At 46.7% G+C, this 20113-nt stretch overlaps 7 protein-coding genes across 7 annotated transcripts; 3 read left to right on the top strand and 4 right to left on the bottom strand.

Moving 5' to 3' along the window:
* Positions 1-492: 492 nt before the first annotated feature.
* Positions 493-1845, top strand: MCYG_06475 (WD domain-containing protein; the record flags this gene model as incomplete). The annotated part of the gene is made up of 6 exons (XM_002844465.1): positions 493-796; positions 858-951; positions 1003-1069; positions 1122-1462; positions 1525-1651; positions 1711-1845. The coding sequence occupies 6 exons, from the start codon at positions 493-495 to the stop codon at positions 1843-1845; spliced, it is 1068 nt and encodes a 355-aa protein (XP_002844511.1).
* A 57-nt stretch (positions 1846-1902) lies between these two features.
* Positions 1903-4502, bottom strand: MCYG_06474 (U4/U6.U5 tri-snRNP-associated protein snu66; the record flags this gene model as incomplete). The annotated part of the gene is made up of 3 exons (XM_002844464.1): positions 1903-3965; positions 4109-4425; positions 4483-4502. 3 exons carry the CDS (start codon positions 4500-4502, stop codon positions 1903-1905), a joined length of 2400 nt encoding a protein of 799 aa, XP_002844510.1.
* Positions 4503-4652: 150 nt separating this feature from the next.
* On the bottom strand, positions 4653-5329 carry MCYG_06473 (peptidyl-tRNA hydrolase 2; the record flags this gene model as incomplete). The annotated part of the gene is made up of 2 exons (XM_002844463.1): positions 4653-4957; positions 5047-5329. The coding sequence occupies 2 exons, from the start codon at positions 5327-5329 to the stop codon at positions 4653-4655; spliced, it is 588 nt and encodes a 195-aa protein (XP_002844509.1).
* Positions 5330-5768: 439 nt separating this feature from the next.
* On the bottom strand, positions 5769-6705 carry MCYG_06472 (conserved hypothetical protein; the record flags this gene model as incomplete). Its single annotated transcript, XM_002844462.1, has 3 exons — positions 5769-5835; positions 5903-6300; positions 6382-6705. The coding sequence occupies 3 exons, from the start codon at positions 6703-6705 to the stop codon at positions 5769-5771; spliced, it is 789 nt and encodes a 262-aa protein (XP_002844508.1).
* An 882-nt stretch (positions 6706-7587) lies between these two features.
* MCYG_06471 (homocitrate synthase) lies at positions 7588-9298 on the top strand (the record flags this gene model as incomplete). The annotated part of the gene is made up of 4 exons (XM_002844461.1): positions 7588-7666; positions 7740-7969; positions 8204-8271; positions 8305-9298. 4 exons carry the CDS (start codon positions 7588-7590, stop codon positions 9296-9298), a joined length of 1371 nt encoding a protein of 456 aa, XP_002844507.1.
* Positions 9299-14620: 5322 nt separating this feature from the next.
* Positions 14621-15353, top strand: MCYG_06470 (conserved hypothetical protein; the record flags this gene model as incomplete). The annotated part of the gene is made up of 3 exons (XM_002844460.1): positions 14621-14650; positions 14701-14882; positions 15089-15353. 3 exons carry the CDS (start codon positions 14621-14623, stop codon positions 15351-15353), a joined length of 477 nt encoding a protein of 158 aa, XP_002844506.1.
* A 1034-nt stretch (positions 15354-16387) lies between these two features.
* Positions 16388-17591, bottom strand: MCYG_06469 (conserved hypothetical protein; the record flags this gene model as incomplete). Its single annotated transcript, XM_002844459.1, has 3 exons — positions 16388-17046; positions 17133-17438; positions 17498-17591. The coding sequence occupies 3 exons, from the start codon at positions 17589-17591 to the stop codon at positions 16388-16390; spliced, it is 1059 nt and encodes a 352-aa protein (XP_002844505.1).
* Positions 17592-20113: the final 2522 nt, after the last annotated feature.

Here is a 20113-nt window from a genome sequence, read left to right as displayed (position 1 = left end):
CATTATGACCTCCTTCTGCCCAGGACGTTCAGCGACTTTCTCCTCCTCAGCCAGCCCGGGGTTCGTTCCATGGTAAGCGAGTTTGCAATACCAGAGCAAGCATGGGGTGGGCTCCTCTTTTCTTTTCTTCTTTGCTTCTTGCGGTGGCAAAGCTGGTGCAGCGATGCCGATGGCTCTGGTAGGGCCGCCAGATGGCTGTGGCTGACTCTGTAACTTGAGGCTGTAAGCAGCTGCAGAACCTGATGCAGAGTCACTCACCGTGCCATGTCTGTACCTTCACCTCGATCTTTGGTCGAGATGCTTTCCAGTAGATATGCTCTGTCGACGTAGCTGTATCGTTGTCATGTCCGTAGGCTGGTGGATCGCAAGTAGTTTTTTTTTCATTCTTCCCGCACAGAAAAGGAAGAAAAGTCATCGACCAGACGGAGAATAACCAAAGATACCCTTATTATCATTGTAATAATATAGATGAATAGATGAAGGAACAGAGAGATGCCGGCCCTGCGATCCTGCTCGTCTTCCTCCCTCTCTCTGCCTGCTGGGAGCTACATCTACTCTCTCTGTCCGTCTGGACCAGCGCTCGCAGCCATCTCTTCGGACAACTCCCTGCGTCGCTTTGATCGAAACACCCTGAATCTGCTGCCAGACGGCGTAGTGAGAGACACCCATCCTGCCGGTGTCAGTTCTCTATGTCCCGTCGATGGCGATGACGGCCTGCTCGCGACCTGTGGCAGAGACGGGACGGTCAAGCTCTGGGACGCCCGCAGTTCTGGTGCAGCAGCTGTCTTTCACGCCGGTACATCCATTGCTATACGTTACATCCATATATTATCATCATGTATACTGATGAGAAGCAGATAAAGGGATGCCGCTGCTCTCGTTGGCGTGCAGGTCGCACTCGATTGTCGCTGGCACAGAGCTGGTCAAGCCTGATGCCTTTGTGCTCTTCTGGTACATCCATCCATATACAGATTATATAGATATAGATAATAACAGATATAGGGACATCCGATCCCCGGGAAAGACACGCAGCCAATACGTCGAAAGTCACAACGACGATGTCACAGAGGTATGTATGCATCCACCACCACCACCATCATCAGTTGAACTGACAGATATAGGTACAATTCCACCCATCTCGTCCATCAGTGCTTCTATCCGGCAGCACAGACGGACTGGTAAATATATATGATACCACCGTGTCAGAGGAAGAAGATGCCCTGCTACAGGTTGTCAAGCATAGCTCGATACACCGTGCCGGGTTCCTGCATGACACCGCCGTCTACGCGCTCTCTCACGACGAGTTGTTCGCCGTGCATCCTGTTACATGCGCCGATGAGAGCTGTGACGATGAAGTGAAGCCTGTTGACTTTGGTGATTTACGGCCAGTGCTCAAGGCAGAGTATGTTGTGCAGGTGCTGGTTGATAGAGCAGGGAGCTATCTTGCTTCTGGCAGGACGAGGTAGGACGATTCCTCTTCTCTTCTTTCCATGTCTTCTTTCGAGAGAGTATTGACGAGTATAGTGACCGGAGCCTATCCTTGACACCACTTCTGCACACGCCGGAGTTTCATTTTGAACAGTCGAATTCGTGGATGCTGCCTGGTGCACATGGAGAGGAGATAGTGCGCTCCGTATTCTTCGACAGCGAGGTTTGTTCTCTTTCCCCTACTACTATTACTCTATATATCATATAATAACCATCCTACAGTCACGGACGGTCTTTACATGCGGTGAAGATGGCCGTGTAAGTGTGTGGAAGGAAGAATCAGCTTCTGCTCCGGGGATCGCATCCACACGGCCGACCAAGCCATCACGAAAGGAAAAAGGATATAAACCATACTAGGAGTGAAAAAGTAATAATAATAAAAGTACAGAAATGGTATATTAATCGTAGACGAATCTATGCAAGCCTCACGCCCGCTTGACGGTTCTTCTTCGCCGTCGCGCCCATGGCATTGTTCATGCCGGTATTCTGACTACTATCCAACGTACTCATCGCCTCCCTCTTCTTCTCGTCCTCAATCTTCTTCAAGTGCTTCTCAGTCTTCATCTTACCGCTTCCCTTGCCATGGAACTGGTGGCTGAGATGCTTAAACGCTTCTTTCTGGTTCATCCTTCGCCCAAACTCGTCCACGTACTTGAGCTGCACGTCTGGCTTATACTCGCGATTAAACACGTCTGCCATCGCCCGGGACTCGAGCTGGTCACGCTGCTTGTTCTCCCAGCGAGCATACTCTTCGCGATCACGGGCTGACATGCGGTCCAGCTTGCCAGAGGCACGGTCTCGTTCTCGTTGGGCGCGGGCAAGGCGTTCTGCCTCGGCTTCACGGCGGCGTTTTTCGGCGAGGAAGCGTTGGCGGTCACGGTGCAGGGTGTTGATGCTTTGCCCGTCCTTTTCTTCGGCGGTTACCAGGCCACGCTGCCTGAGCATGGCGAGTGTTGCTCCGAGCCCTTGGTCGAGGGTTGATTCCTCCTCTAGACCGGTGGTAGTTATGTCTGCCGGTTGTGTCTGGGGTTCGGATTCTTCCGCCTCTTGTTCGGCAACGGTGTAGGATGGTTCCATTTCCACATCCGATGTCTCTTCGACTGTTGGTTGCGGCGGATTAGTGGGTGTTTCGGCCGTAGGTTCATGGGAGACGGATCGTAAACGCTCAATGAGCGCCGGCCGTTGTAGGTTGGCTACAAACTCTGATGTCTCGTTTATAACTAGGCCGCCTTGGTCTGCTTCTGCTCCATCGACGTCCATTTCGTTCTGTGCCTGTTCTGATTCTTCCCTAAGCTGCTGTGCCAGATCCTCCGGGCGCATTTTCTTTCTCTTCTTAAACGCCGCTCTTCGCTGTGCAGCTAGAGAGGCTTGTAGATCGTCGTCGTCCACAAAGGATATATCTTCCTGCGGCCTCTTGGCCACTACCACAGGCGCAGCCTGCTGCTGTGATTCATCCATCTCCATTCGGTCACCGTTGGTATCAGTGGGTGTACTAGCTGTATCCCCGTCCTCTTCGGCCTGCCGCCGTCTCGTACTCTTTGCCTTCTTCTTCTTCGGTTTCTTCACTTTGATCTCTGAAGCATCCATGTAATCTGATGTCGCAACATCTTTCTCTAACAAGCCGTCCAGATTCACACGCTCCATCTTCAGCTTTGACGAAACGTCCTGCCGTTTGGCTTCCCTGGCCTGTGGTGTAAGGTCACCCGATGCAAGGGTAAAATGTTTCCTCTTCTTCCCATCAATCTCTTCGTCGTACTGTGACAGAATCGTGCCGCTACCGTCCATATCATTGGGGTCATACGCAACTTTCTTCTTCAATGCCAGCCTCTCCTTCGTCTTCTCCCCTTCTCGCATCTGTATATTCTCCAACTCAGCCCCTTCCTCCTCATCTTCGTCAATAGTCGTATCCTTTAACGTAAGGACCTTCTCTCCACTCTCGTCAAAATCATCAAAATCGCCAATTTCATGCGCAACTCGTACTCCAGCCAGGTCTTTCGACGTGTACTCCGCCATTTGCTGTTCCCGTTCCGCAAGTTCCTCCGCAAGTCTTTTGGCGCGCTCCTTTTCGATCTTCTTTCGTTTCTTGTTATGCTGCAGCAGCCATGATCGCGTGTCTAATTCTGCATCATCACCGCCTTCTCCGAGTCCCTTGCCCTCTAGTTTCGCCATCCTCTGCGCGGCCTCTCGAGCTCGTCGGATAGCATCTTTTCTTGCCTCGCGCTTCTTCTGAGCTTCCCGTTCATCCTGAATAGCTTTCCAGTTTTCGTAACCCTGTGCTGCTCGGGATTCAAGTGTGCTTGCTGGCTCCTCGCCATCGGAGGACGCAGATTCATCGCCATCTTTCGACTTAAACGTTGGACCTTCGCTGGCTGTGCCGGGGACGGGAAGTGGCGCAAGGCCGAGCGCGACTCGGATCTTGTTATTCTGTTCGATAGATAGTGCGTCCGCCATGGCGAAGAGCGTATAACAAACAGTCGCTGTATTATCTTCTTTCGCTCGTTAATTATTTATCAATCTTTCTTCAACTTTTTGTAGCTTCGTCGATTAGGATTACGTAATAATAACGGATAAATATTTCTTCCTTTCCGCTTATCAAATCCGGAAATAAAAACTTCCTGACAAAATATTTTTCTCTTTCTCTTCTTTTTCTTCTTCTTCAACAAAACACAGATCTGTGTCCTGCAATCCCGTTCCATGAAGCTATCTGTTCTCTCGGGAGCATTTAGTCTGCGTGTGTTTCGGTCGTATTGCTGGACAGTTCGACGACCCATGGAGCCATCCACCTGGTACAAACCGAGTTTCCTCATGATGTCAATTTCCGGTCGACAGATCTCAGATGAAGTTTCAGCGCTGGGATTACACACTCTGCCTTGAGCTTCCTTCGGGTGAGCTCGGTGAGATGGCCTGGGTCTGCTGGGGGCGTCATATTCCATCTCTCTTTGCCGATGGCCGTCGGCTGGTGAGGTTAGGGAAAAACCATGACAGCCAACATACAAACCCGCTTTAGCATCCATCTGTTGAGCAGTTAGCCAGCCAACTGACGATGATACTGTAGGAAGGCAGCTGCAGCAATCTCGCTACTATTGTCTATCTCAATATATCTCAACGAAGGTCCTTATAGAAATCATACTGGCCATTATATCATCATTATCACTTCTACAACTTCACAGCAGCTTCAAATGCCCTGTAACGGAGTCTACTACACTTTTTGGACCTAAGATGCCCAACACTGTCCGACTCCCGCTCGCAATCTGTGTACGTCCCGCATCTTGGATCACACGAGTACATAGTCCCAGACTGATCGCCTGTGCCTGAAGGACTAGTAAATCATCCTCGCTCTTTGTCTGTAGCGCAACCTTCGCCTGGCCTTGTCGTTCCCACCGTTTCAAAATAGGTGCATTGGGTGATTTGCTAAAGTAGTATTTGTAGCATGCGAGGGTCGCATGAGAGCATTGTGCAGCTATTTTGCCTGTAGTAAAGAATGTAAGTTGGTTAAACTAGTATAAGGGCCATGATATAGCGCTCGAGTTGAAAAATATTGAAGCTTCGTGGGCATACCTTTGCCCATTCCCAAATCCGTCCTCACGACTAGGACAAGCTTTACTTCGTCTGTATTCCCTTCAAAGGTAGCCAGTTCACCTTCAGCTTCGTCTTCATCTTCGTCTTCCTCTCCATCACTTTCGTCTTCTATCGATTTGTTCTTTTGTGCATGGCTAGGTGTGGATGAGAAAATTCCTATCGACGCGCCTTGGCCGATATAATACCCAATGACGCCTGTGAGGATCGAGGTAGCGATGACAAGTGCCGCTGTAGATGAAGGGCGATCGACTGGAAGTGCCATAGTCAAGGATAGACGAGTTTCGTTTTGAGATTGAAAAAGTGTTTGTTGGATAGAATGTGTTCAAGGACGGATATTTTAAAGATTTAAGAGGCTTGAGTAATAGCTCATGTCAACGCGACTAAAAAAAAACAGTAACTTTAAACTGAGAAGGGATATATTCTCGTTTGAATTTTCATGTTAGATTAAATGGAAAATAATATGAATAAAATACATCTCAACCTTTTTTAATGAGGCTGCCGGGCTGTTTGCGCATACCTCTGCAAGTAGATACAAAAAGAAAATACATGGGCTGGTCAATATCCATTATCTACCTCCGAGAAACATTATTCCGACCTGATTTCCCCCCCTAGGATGACAAACACAAAATTAGAAACTGGCAGTAAAGTCGGCCACCTGATCTCGGATTAACTGCCTGGAACAAGGGCATGGAGGGATAGGCTTATCGGGCGGGAGCAGGGGCAGCACCGCCCGGGGCATTTGGACCTTGACGGCCAATTCGGCGGCTCCTATTTTTGCGATCGAGTTAGTACCTTCTTATGTATGTACTGCATTGTTAAAGGAACAGAGACATACATCATGGTTCTGCTGATGAAACTGATACCGACCATCATGGCCCAGCTAGGAATCATGCCTAAACAGTAGATGATATAGCCAACGAGCTCATTGATACGGTACTCAGCGGCCAATCCATTGAATGGATGGAACATAGTCTGGAGCTCAGGCTCTTTCTCCCATAGTTTCTCAGAGTGTACCTTGTAGATTTCATCTGCGGTAACGGTGGTTGCATTTAGGCGCACAGGGTGGATGGACGTAGATGGCTTCTCCTCGCCCGTTAATGGAGCACTAGGGACTTGGATATGCCATAGTGTAGGCGGGCTGACGGACCAGATGGCACAGAGAAGACCTTGGGTTTCACAATTGAGGCGGCCAAGGTTTGGAGATTCAGAGGTAGCAAAAAGATTTTGTGCTTCCTAAATTGCGTGAAAAGGTTGCCGGTATTAGTATTTGGTAACTTGAAGATAAAAGAGAATTTAAAAATTGGCGCGACGAACCTTCCAGGCGCGGTTTGCTTGTCCGCATTGTCCGAAGCAAGTCTTATTTCCTCCGGTGACGTAGATCAGCCATTCCTGCGGGGTTGGCTTGGGCGCAAGTATATCCTTCCAGTTTTCTGGATTGAACTGAGTGACGGTCTTTGGCCTTACGACTGCTGCCTTGGGAGGAGTAGGGGGGGTAACGGGCGTGGTGACCTGGGGGATCTTTGCGGTTGGCAGCAGCTCCTTTGCCTGGTTGAACCAGCCCTGGATGCGCTCGGCAAAGGGTACCTGCTCCTGTGCTGCAGCTAGAGCTGGTAGGAGAATGAAAGAAGAGAGATGCATGCTGCTATATTATTTCTTTGGTCTTGATATAAGAAAGTGTAAGGTGTCCAGAACTTTTGTCCTGGAGTACAAACAAAGGCCACCACGGCCGAAGAAGAATAATTGAAGGATAAAAACGAATTATCAACTTATTAAATATATGTATATAGCAATATATTAAGCTGAGACCGTATGCGACAAGTACTCGACGTGAGGTTGAAGCTGTTTTTCCTCTCTTTTTCCTTCTTGTTTGAATTTGTTATTCGAAAAAAAGATGCTACGAAGGCCGAAAAGGGAAAACATAAGGGGGCTTAGTAAGGGCTTAGTAATCCCCGTGATGGATAAGAGCTTAGTCAGGATAACTTAGTAATATATTAGTCACGTCACATGTCAACTCTATTTCCTCTTTGGGAAAACGTCGACGACTCTATATTTTTTTATTTTAACGACTTCTCATGGAATTATAAGGAAGAAGATGAAGAAACAGATGAATACGAAGAAGATGCAGCTAGAAAGCGCTCTTTTCTGGCCTATTATTTCTAAGTCCAAAGGGGCTCTACTGCACACGGCTTGTGTGATCGGTATTGATGTGTAATTAATCGAGCCAACTACCGCGGCCGTTTCTCAAAAGACGGAGTTTTACTGGTAGCCAGCATACACTAGTACCGCTGATACGGAAAATTCTTCTTGTGAATAATTACACCATGGATTTGCTTATCAGAGGTAAAGAAACGAGTCATACTTTGACCATATTTAATCTCTTGACCTTTTTTTGCTCAGACTTTCAATTATCCCTCTTTTTTCTGGGTCATATATTGATCATAAAATAAGGTGATCTCTCCTTACATCTTCACTATTCAAATTAATTCATCTTCACTCTATCTTTGAACGCCCCACGTCAAAATGGCCACCGATACCGGCTCTCGTGGTAGCCACACGAGCGATGACAACGATACCAATGGCATCAAAATCGCACCAAATGGTATATCAGAATTGGGAACAATCCGCATGATACTTTGAGAAAAAGACATTTACTAATATCTATCTCATTGCAGGTAACCATGAAGGCTTCACCGCAGTTCAGACCCGCCAAAACCCTCACCCACACATCTCGAGGAATCCTTACGGTCACAATGCTGGAGTGACAGATTTCCTCAGCAATGTCTCTAGGTTTAAGATCATTGAGAGTACTCTAAGAGAGGGAGAGCAGTTTGCCAATGCTTTCTTCGATACTGAGAAGAAGATCGAAATTGCAAAGGCGCTGGATGACTTTGGCGTCGACTATGTGAGTCATGCTACTCAGACATATGTCGAAGCTCGCCTAGCATTGATGTGATAAAACTGACTGGAAATGCATTAATAGATTGAACTCACCTCGCCATGTGCCTCCGAGCAGTCTAGAAAAGACTGTGAAGCCATCTGCAAGCTGGGCTTGAAGGCAAAGGTACAGTCATACCCCCTTAGCCGAAAAATGCAATGAACCCCTCTTTTTCCTTGGTGTATTAATATCAGGATACAGATCCTCACACATATCAGATGTCACATGGATGACGCCCGGATAGCAGTCGAAACCGGTGTCGATGGAGTGTAAGAAATGCCCTGCCCATAACTATCACATAGCGTGTGGTCAAGACACCAGCTAACCCCCACCAGCGATGTTGTCATTGGTACTTCCTCCTACCTCCGTGAACACTCTCACGGAAAGGACATGACCTACATCAAAAACACCGCCATCGAAGTTATCAACTTCGTCAAGTCCAAGGGCATCGAAGTCCGCTTTTCGAGCGAAGACTCATTCCGATCTGACCTGGTCGACCTCCTTTCCATATACTCTGCTGTCGATCAGGTAGGTGTCAATCGTGTTGGTATCGCTGACACTGTCGGTTGTGCATCCCCTCGCCAGGTATACGAGCTCGTCCGTGTCCTTCGCGGTGTTGTCAAGTGTGACATTGAAATTCATCTGCATAATGACACTGGTTGTGCGATTGCCAACGCATACTGTGCCCTTGAAGGAGGCGCCACGCACATTGATACCTCCGTCCTAGGTATCGGTGAGCGAAACGGTATCACCCCTCTTGGTGGCCTAATGGCTCGTATGATTGCTGCCGACCGCGACTATGTGCTCAGCAAATATAAGCTGGACAAGATCAAAGATATTGAAGACCTTGTGGCTGAAGCCGTACAGGTCAACATTCCCTTCAACAACCCCATCACTGGCTTCTGTGCCTTCACCCACAAGGCCGGTATCCACGCCAAGGCCATTCTGAACAACCCCAGCACCTACGAGATCATCAACCCGGCCGACTTCGGCATGTCGCGTTATGTGCACTTCGCTTCACGCCTCACAGGCTGGAATGCCATCAAATCTCGAGCCCAGCAGCTCAACCTCGACATGACAGATGCTCAGTACAAGGAATGCACAGCCAAGATCAAGGCTCTCGCCGACATCCGGCCCATCGCTGTCGATGATGCTGACAGTATCATTCGTGCGTACCACAGGAACATTAAACTAGGCGAGAACAAGCCACTTCTGGAGCTTACGGAAGACCAGAGGGTAGAGTTTGCTGCAAAGGAGAAGGAGATGGCAGAGAACGGCGTTGAGGTTTCAGCGTAATCGGCGGATATTGCAGCAAGCCTAGAAAATGGTCATCAACGAGAACATTCTCCCGCCTCGCATGCATAATATGTAGCATCTTGGTATCGGTAAGGCGAGTTAAAAAAAAAAAAAAGGAAAAAGAAAAGAAAAAGGAAAAGCTCATGGATGGTACCATTGAGCATAAGGGAGCCAGCATAAAACGGTGGCTAGGCGTGCAAAACAAAAGATAGCGGTACAAGCAACTTGGATCGAGGGGAATGAAGGAAGAAAATGTGGAATACGAGATTTCGGCCATCCATCCCTCTACCCTGGTCCTCAATTAATTCTTTTTTACTTACTCTTTTGTCATCAGTTTTTCGCCCTTTGGTCCGGTCAAAAATCACCCATGACGATCTTGTTGTATGCATCTCTACTTATTCTACGGAGTATAATAGCAAGTATATTAAATCTTCCGGATTAAACCGACCTCTATTGATAACATAGAAAACACATTAATACTCCGCTCAATTAATCTCACCCATATTAAATCCTCCCCCTCCCCTCCAGGACGGTTTAACGTAGTTCTCGAGGGTTAATTGCCGATTGTACTCTTATGATTAAAATAACATGTAACACGGGGAAGCCGATGAAAGCCTCTTTTTCGCCTCGAAAATCCTTGGTTAAAATTGGACACATAAGCATAAACATTGGATAAGTCTCGTCCCTGAGAGTTAGCCCAGCCGCTATGAACATGCACTACTGCGAGTTTTTGCATCCGTTCTCGGTATCCATTCCTGGAGTACTGATGGCCATCTAGCCCGGAAGAAGCGACAAGAGCCCACTCAAGAGAGTGTGTACTTTGTATATAGTTCCCAAGTGAAAGTGGGATGCTGCATAGCCTAGCCCCAGCCCCCTTTTTCATTCGACGATGGCAGGTCGACACGGAGCTATAGAAGAGAGTCTTGGTTCAACGACCATACACGCAGCTTCACTTATCGATAGCCGATAATAAAATGACGTTGACGGCTCTCAGCCAGTAGGTCGAGAACGAAGGGGGAGTCAGCATCTTCAGCCGTTTCTGGCTGGATAAGATTTGAGAGTGATATCTCCTCGGAGACCCGAGTAGGATTCATCGATTTAGCTCCCGTCACGTCCTTGAACGGCGATTAGCTATTTGAGCGTTTCCCATTACAAAGTAGCCAAACTAACAACACATGCGGAAGGTAGCTGATACGTGGTACTGGGCTACATGTTCTTTTTTTTGCGCCATTCAATATCCCCATGGATAAGACTCTGCAGATGGCGGGACAGGAATATCCAGCACGCTATTGTTTTTTCCCAGAAGGTAGAGAGGGTTGAGATGGAAGGATAACCCCCAGTCCAGCCACCGAATATGATATTGAATTCGCCCACCGCCATCTCAGAAAAGGGGGGAGATCTCCCTCGTAAATTGGATGGCGGCTAGGATGATATGCAATTGAGACGTCGTTGTACGTCAGTTCGTTCATCGAACCCATGTACGTACATTTTACAGATAGCTACCCGTCATTTTATGCAAGCCGTGAGCCTGCTTGCTATCGAGGTTAAAAGACAATTTAAATGGGCAAAAGGGGGCCACGGAACCCCAGAAATGAACGCAGACAAGGCATGCTGTCCCTGCAAGCGGACGGTAAGTCTACATGCATTCCTGCGTCCACAAGTACCGTTGTAGGTCTGTTCCATGTTGTTCGCTTGCCCCGAACGCATGTCCTGACAGGGCCTAGAACGTCGCTGCTCCGTTAGTCCCAATGGGCTTGCTGGAATCCTTTACGAGATTGTCAACTGTCCCCGAATATCCACCAGCGTGAGCGCCTCCTTTTTCCTGTTCAGCGTTGGACAGGTTCCACCTCCGAATGGACCAGCAGTCCTTGGGGAACAGCACTTGCATGGTCTCACCCCTCTTTAGGCAAGAATAGACTTAATTATCCCACTGGTGCTGCGACCAGATAGCTAGAAAAAAGAAAGGCAGGTTTGAAATATAAAATAAATGGGCGTGTTCATTTTTTAACCTTTCGTAGCGAGGGATCATCAGTGCACCGGCGCAGCCTTGGCCTACGTCACAATCGGACACTGAACGATGACATTTACGGTAAAAAAAAAGACCAGAGACAAGAGAGAGTCGAGATTATGCAGCACAACGTTTCAAATATGCATTGCAGTCGCTTTCGTTGCATTAACGCTGGTCCTAGGTTCATTGTTCTCTATGTCAACCCCTTGCCGCCGAGGTTGACAACTGTCCCGCGCTATCACAGAAGGGAACGAAGACTGCGGGAAAAAAGTCTGTCTTCGACATCGAAGAGTAAGAAAACCGAGGTGTGGAGGAGAGGAGTCGTTTACATCATATTTGGTGGATAAAAGAGGCGCTTTGCGTGCACCATCCAATTTGCTCCGCTGGAGATGGATCCTAGGCTAGCCTTCTCGGCTTTCTTCCATTGGCTCTTGGGCCCCTGGATCGGAAAAGAGGGTATCATCGTCCTGTCGTCATCATGCATGATAGCGAGCCTGGCATCTCTTTTGCTTTTTTCTTCTGGCTCCCTGAACACTTTTCTTTTCTTCTGGTTGTTTTTTTATGTAGTCGCGCAAAGGTCGAGAGATGCCACAGGGGGAAGAGTGATTATGATGGTCCAGAGGATTTCGGAAGAGCTGATAATCAAGCATGTCAGCGCTGCATCTTCCCGTGCCTAGCCTGTGATGAAGAGACATACATTTAACGTCTCAAGCGGCTCACCACACGCGACCTTTCCGGCGGTAAATGGTTTTATGTTGATCCCAAAGAAAGAGAGAGAAAAGGACGTGTGATAATGTGAAGTCCAAGAAAAGGCCGCCCCACACGAAGTTGCCCCGATCCCTTTTTCTTTTTCTTTTCTCTTTCTCTCTTTTTTCCCTCTCATGCTCTGCCAAATTGCTGATTGACGTGCAGAACAGGTCCAACGTGGATGGGCTAGACGAAAGGGAAAAAAAGCCGTGCGACCAGCTGAGTTGTTGATCAACAAGCTGCTGGGGCATTTCTCTTTGGTCCCCTTTTCCTTTTACCCCCCTTCGTGTTTGTGTGAAGGGGTACTCCGGACGTCTAGATAGTTGAATGCTAGGCTCTGGTTGTACCCCAAGCGGCCTCAATTCCTTCCTCCACAGATCATGCAGTGCCAGCTAATATTATATATTGACGCCCAAGCTTTTGTTGGGTCGGGGGGATTAGGAATGTTCAAGCACCGGTACGTCTGATCTCTGGAACGCCGTGTGGAGAAGCAAAAAGGTGCAACCACCGGGCCAGGGCCCATTCCCAGGGTCAGAGCTGTCTCTTATAGGATGGGAGACATTTCATTTTATGGATTTCGCGAGTAGTTCGGGTAGAATTAGAGAGTACTCCGTGTAATGAACCAGGCCGAATGAGTGCCAGGTCAAGCTTAGCCAAGTGGTGTTGGAAGCTTGAAGATGGATGGGACCATCTTCAAGTGGTAGAGAAGAAGTTAAGGCCATTTAATCAAGCTGCACATAGTAGAGGGTAGACATTGTAGACATTGTAGGTTGTATGTGGTAGAAGCGTAGAGTGTAGGATGAGGTCTTAGGCGTTAGGAGTAATACCTCAATCCCCACCGCTCGACTAACTGGCGATCTCCCCTCCTCTCTCTCATAATTCTTCTTTTCTCATATTCTCCCTCTCCCTCCTCCTTCTCTTCTTCTTCCTCCATCCTTCATCTTGCACCCTTTTCACACACCTTTTTCCCTCTTCTCACTCAGCCTGCAGTGTTCGTCTGCAGTGGTTGTCTTAGCTGTCCTCTTCGAAGGTGCTTCATCTTGCGTTGCCAGATACTCGCTATAAACCGCCCACATCACGACGCCAGAGAGACCAGAGGGCTAATTCCCCAAGCGAAAAGACCAAGAGGAGTCCAAGAAGAATCCAAGAAGCTTGGTTACCGTGTCTTCCACTCTTTCTAGGGAAGAAAAGAAAAAGGATTGAAGATCAGCAGTTGTCCAGCCATCTTCCGTGTCTGGGCCATCCAACATACACTGCAACCAAGGGCTTCCTCGACAGGATTCTCACCAAACGTGGTTCTAGGATCTTGAGGCTTGCATCTCGCACTTAGGCGCCTAATCCTTAATCCCTCCAAGCTTATCATCGGTATGCATATTCTATCCAAAAAGCAAAGAAAGAAAAAACAATGGAAATAAAAAGAGCGGCAAGGGGACGCAGAGAAGAAAACTCTAAGGCCGTATAAAATCTCCTTAGGACTCTTCTGACGGAATAGTCAGTGCGGATAAACCAGCTTCTTTCGAATTGAATAGCTCCTCAGCTATCCCAGACCTTTGTCCGTGAGTGATTTTCTGTATGCTGCGTTGACACCAGACCAGTTATGTCTTGAAAAGGCAAAACCCTTTGATTCATATTGTACTTTCTTCTCTCTCTTTAGATACTGTTTTATACCTGTCAGTTGCTTTGTATTAGGAGTTGTTTTTTATACCGAGAAAAGGAAACAACCCTCTGCTTACATTGCGTGTCCAGTCACTTATATCAGCCACGAGAAACATCTACTTACTTCTACAATAGATACATTTCCTTCATTGTACAACACAAAAGTACACATCTACATACTTAGGAGCCCCTTGTCAACTGAGGTGAATATAGACTTTCCTTGTTTACAACTCTCCAAACATTTCCCCACCCGCCAGCTATAACATTTAACCCCCTTGCTGGCAGTAATCTCGAAACTGTCTCCTGCCCTTTGGTGCTATGCCCCAACAGACACCTTCTGGTTGGACCTGTACCCTCACGGGTTGGTAACGGCTTGATCATCCACCTTGCCCAAGTCTAGCCACGCAGAATACACGCATCACATGTTGTATCCATTAATAGGAACATCACCTTCTTATGCCTGGAGCCACCTCCACTGCCATTTGCCACGTATTACGGCTGCTTTCTCCATCCGCCAACTGCTTATGGTGGCACCCATATGTACTGTGAAAGTTAACCATCCTGTTTAGAGGTCCCTCTCAATCATTCCCCGGAAAAAAGGAAGAAGAGCAAGAGCAAGAAGTTGACACCGTTGAACCGATTTTTGCGTACCAGTTAGCTCTCATTATCAATTTATATCATCCCAGGAACCCTACTCGACCAACTACGGGTAGAAAAAGGCCTAAAACAAAATCGAACCCCGAACCATAGCATTGGTTTTCGATAGTTCTAGCAAAGCTTTTGTCAACGTCACACCTACCTACTTCTTAAATACCAACAAAAAGAAAGACAAAATTCTCCCAACTACAATATCAATGAGACCTTGGGACCATCCCTCCGATCCTGTACAGTCTGAACCCAGGACATCCATGATGGCTCCATCCGCACAGACCGAAGAGGCGGTATTTCTCTCCATGCCCCAATCTTTGTTTTTCTAACTATAGCTAACAAGTTGCCCGCGATGCAGAGAAATAACATATCGAGCCTCGAGGAATATGGGGCCCTCGATGTAACCACTTTTGAGCAAATACTAGAAATGGACGATGAGGATGAAGACAGAGAATTCAGTCGGAGTATAGTGTACAGTTTCTTCGACCAGGCGGAAGCCACATTCTTCCAAATGGAATCAGCCATGTAAGTGGCCCTTTATCCCCTTCATAAATAACTACCATCCCCATTTCTTCTTTTTTTTCCCTCCCTTGACCTTGATATGCCTCCCCTCCCTGACGTGTTATACCGTGACGTCATAATAACATCATCCCGTGACCCCTATCTTATCTTTCTGATGATGTCATCACCCGCCCGAAGAAAGTTATGTTTGGCTAACAATTCGTGTATAGTTCTTCTCAGGACCTCTCCGAACTATCTCAACTAGGCCATTTTCTCAAGGGCTCGTCCGCCACCTTAGGCCTGACCAAGGTCAAAGATGCCTGCGAGAAAATCCAGAATTACGGCCAGCAAAAGGACGAGTCCGGCAACCACAACGAACCAGACAAAAACAGGTCCTTGGCCAACATCAAGAAAGCCCTGGTGGAAGTGAAGAAGGATTATCATGAAGTTGTTAAGATTCTTAAGCAGTTCTATGGAGATGATACGGCGGAATAGATTTCCTCGTATCTATTTAGTTTTTACCCCTCTCCCACTCCCCCCTTACCTATCTCTTTTCTGTGTCGATGGTTCCTTTAACGGAGTAACTACTACATTCCAGCCTGTTTTTAGCCTTACGCTGCGTGCACCCTGCTTCAACCATGTTATCTCACGGCGACTCATGATCTGTCGCCTCACGCCCGATTTTTCTGCTCAGCCAGTTTTCTAAATCCTGTCTGTAGTCGTCCTACATTACATCACGTTTGTACTCACATTTTTTTAGACCCAAAAAATCGGCTTTTTCCTTCTCTCTATTACCTTCGTGCATAACTAATGCAGTATTATTTCTTTTTGTTTCCCACATTCTTTATCTCTTCGTTCGACCCCTCTGGTACCGTGATTTGTGACCTCTACCCCCTGTAAGTCCGAGCCAGCATATTGATTTTTAATACTCCTCGCATTTGTGATGGTGCAGCAAAAGAAAAAAAAAGGTATACACATGAATAAGAGTCTGCGTTCTATCATCGCTTAATCTGTTCTGTTTTATCTTCGTGCTTGGACCTCGGAAGCTATCGAATCTGATGCAAGCGAAAACGCTAGCGTGTGTCAGAACCAACGCCCTTAAATATGAAGGTAATGTGTATCATTCTAATCGTTAATAATGCATGTATAATCTTTTATACAGCTCCCATGTACCAGAATGAGGGAGAAAAGGAAAGGCGGGCAAGAGAACATGCATCTCTCTCGTGTATCGTGCATACACCGTAAGAAGTAGTGGTCTAAAATAGAAAGAGCCCCAAGAAAGGCAATATAAAGCAAAAGAACGCAATATAAACAAAACAGAGCAGTATAAACAAATAACAAGCGCAGCAGTCAGTCATTTTTGCTAAAGGTGTCGAGTACAATCGTCACATACCAATCGATCCCCAACGGTAGAGTGTTCAAGGATAACAGGATATGGGTAAGAGTCAAGGTCATGGGTGACTCCGTCCAGTCGTTATTGGAGGCGACTATACACAGTACAGGCCTATAAATCCCACGGATCTATTCAATCATTTCCAGTTCTTCAAGCGGGCCAGCTCCTGTCTGAAAGCATTGCCCTCGCGTCTTTGTACTTCATTGAAAGTTTCTGTGTCTGAAATTATTTGCTGACGCGATGGAAGCGGTTCAGAGTTGTCGGAGTATTGCTGTCCGTTATCTTCCATATCATCCAATCTGATGGATCCGCCAGCTCCACGGCCACTTCTCATGGCTCTGGCTCTGCTGCCACCGTAACCCTTATTGCGTCTGCCCATGATGTTACTCAACCCAATACGGCGGTGCTGTTTCATACCAATGCATAGACCAAGTAGAATCAGGACAACAGCACCAAGACCAAGAGGTAGACCGATAAGGAGCCCAAGAGGTTTGGGTGCTGGTGTTGGGGGAGGTGGTGGATAGTGCATTGGTGGTTTATTGACGAGGGAGATGGTAGGGCCGATGTGATGGATCCTGTCCTTGCCTGGCAATAATTCATCCAGATACATGGTCAGGTTGTTGCGTTTCTCGCCCTTAAGCCAGTCCTTCTTCATGGTAATGGTAACGTAGCCATAACTGCTTGGTGTTTTGCTGGAGATAAACGCTAATGGCCCCTCGTTAGCGGTGAGGTTGACATAGTCCATGCCAACCTTGACGGTAGCATTGGGGTCGAGAAGTGAAGGAAGCCAAGTTGCTGTTAAAGACGATAACGCATATTAGTCCAATATAATAACAAAACTGGGCTGGTTGAAAAGCGGTAAGTTTTTGTTTGTTCCATACCATAGTAAGTGTCTTCAGCGTACACCTCCTGTTGATCATGAGGCGAACAGAATGGTTTGACGGAAAGATCATTCTCTGAGCTGCATGCCTGAGCTTCCTTTGGGCGTTCTCCAGTAGCCTCCGGAGCTGGCTCCTCCGTTGCTGACCCTTGGGTTTCCGAATCATCGATAGGGCTAGATGTTGGTGTAGGGGTCTTTGTAGAACTAGAAGAGCTCGAAGTCACGGAAGATTCGGCACCACTTGTAGTTATGGACATAGCAGATTCAGTTGTTGCGGTTGTCTTTGTAACAGCAGTCGTAGACATATCTGGCAAAGATATCACGTTAGCCCGTAGGTGGGAACGATATCTAGCAAGAGTATCATACCTTCAGGCGCTCTCTTGAAGTAAGCTCCGTTCGACGCAGTAACTCCGCCGCCCAAGGTGAGCGCAAAGAGAGCTATATTGCGCAACGAGACCATGACTGCAGTGGCTGTGGCTGGGCTCTAGAGGTGTATCCTATGAGAGAACTGAAGGTATCAAGATTAATTGCCCTAATCGCCTTCAAAAGACCCCTTTCTAAGTGGTATATAGACGGGCACCGGTGGAGGTTGGGTTGGTTGACGAGCAGAAGAAGCAAGCGAGATGAAAGAGAGAGAGAAAAAGCGACGAAGAAAGAGAAAATACGCCAAGGAAAGCGCCTCGTAAAAAGCTTGTGTCGATTTCCCGGTATTTCGGCAGTATTAAATACGCGTAGTGTAACACGCGGCTTCTTTCCCATTGGATAGAATAACATCAGACATTCCAAAACAGGCTAAGACGCAGGAACTGTATGGGTAATATTACGATTGCGGTATTTACTTTACACCAAGACGAAAAAACGCCTGAAACGAATATAAAAAGACGGACGGAAAAGATGAAGAAGAAAAGAAAGAAAAAAGAAAGAAAGGAGGTAAGGAAAGTTAGGAGGATATGAGGATATTATATATATTCTTTTGACGATGACGGAAGAGTTAAGGCTCAACGCTCTTGAGGCTGGACGCCATAAGGTTAAGCTTCTTTGGTGGTATGCCTTAGCTAGCGCCACAGACTATTCGATATATCAAGACACTATCAAATGGAGAGATCTATACAGCTTGTATCTTAGGGATAAGATACACAGGGTCTCGGCTGACCTGCGATTCATATATATATATATATATATATATATATTTGATGTCTAGGTTCGACAGCTTAATGCATGACTTACATAGAATGTTTTAATAGACACGAGTGACAGCATCATACAGAAATTGAGGTTCCGTCACATTTCAAGGATCACGTATAACTACATATCCGACACTCACCAAGTTTGGGTATTGCTTGAATATAAATACCCAAAGCTATCCTTCTATTCTCCTCATCTATTTTGACAAAGGTGAATACTAACATACTCTGTCCTCGAAACATTTAAAATGCAATTCTTTCATATCTTTGGCTTTGGCATTGATCTCTCAGTCGAGACGTTTGTCGATTATCAGTAGCCATTGTCCAGCAATTTCGATACCAGCATCTCCAGTTACCTTCTAATCCAAACGTTGTGCCCCCAAATCTAGACCTAGGAGGAATCCCACACTAGCTAGAAATACCTACAATGCTGTCATTGAAGCGGAATCTGGGACGTATTGTCTCGACTAGAGCGTTTGCGTGCATAAGAATCCAACAGGATTGAACAAGCGCGAGACCATCGATACCAATTTATGGTGTTATAATCGCACTTATTACTACAACGATAGAGCATCTCAGGTATCTAACTATAGTCTAATGAAATTTCAACGTCTTAGTATCCTGAATACATCAGCCTTGTTAAGGTTAAATCCCCAACGGTATCATAAAATTCAAAGGGGCGAAGCATCTAGACAGTCATGGTACTAAGAAATTCCGGCAGATTCCAACATTTAACCTTTATATGTTATTATAACGGACTAGCTTCCGGAAACTACAATAGTTTTTCTATCCGCCTCAAGCAGATTACGTCGCCACTTTTAACTCATTGATAAGGGTTATTATGGGTCAAAGTATGTCGCCTCTGTCACTTCGCCACTATGAGAATTTCAAAATAGGTGGATTTCAACGAACCTATGTAGCAGTCGTTTTAGGCTTGACGAATCAATACTTAATATCTATATATTTTAATGAGGCTGAGAATGGTGGGGAGATAAGGGTAAGTTTACGACCCGTACAATGGTGGAGTAAGCATGAGGTGCCAGATTGTACCCTGTGTCTTGTGCGAAGATAATGATGTGGATATAGACTAAGGAGGTATTTGGGTTACACCATATGGATGGTGAAGGAAACGGGAAGAAATATGTCAAATATAATCAGTCTCTCTGTCGCCATTTAGCGCGAGCCCGCCTTTTGGCCGAATGGCGGACTCTGACGGAACACTATTATAACACAGTATCAAGGGTAAAGATCAGAGCCCTATATATTGCATTGACCCTGTGGCAGCAGCAAATTCTCGCCATGGGAAGAAGAATAAAGAGTATGGGCTGAGATGAACAGCTGAAGTTCCTCAGAAGCAATTATGGGAACAAGGAGTATTTATGGGTGTTTAGGCTATTATCAGTATGTGGCTGGCCTGCTTATTTACGCCTGGATTGAAACGAAGTCTTAGTTTCCTCTTCGGGATGATGACTAATCATCCACCAACCTACTTTGTTTCAACTTCAACTTCACGAAAACAACATCAAGTCTGGCTGTTGCTGAATATAACTTATGGCCGCTAAACATTGTGCTGAGGCGCAAAGTAGTACATGGTTATATTAGTTAATTCCTATGTACTAGCTATACACTCCCACCTGCTTCACCCAAGCCCTTATACCCAATATTAGCTTTCATCCTACTTAGCTGAAGCAGTTACTCTAGCAACAACGATACCCACGATATAGGGCATTTACCTAACTACTGTTCGCTTTCTACTTACAATCCACCCATGGTTACGATAATCAAATTTTAGCTCCTG

This window comes from Microsporum canis, genomic scaffold (genome assembly GCF_000151145.1).
Source record: "Microsporum canis CBS 113480 supercont1.6 genomic scaffold, whole genome shotgun sequence".
Classification (NCBI taxonomy): domain Eukaryota; kingdom Fungi; phylum Ascomycota; class Eurotiomycetes; order Onygenales; family Arthrodermataceae; genus Microsporum; species Microsporum canis.
Note: the sequence above shows the minus strand (reverse complement) of the source record. Positions and strands in the feature narration are given on the sequence as shown.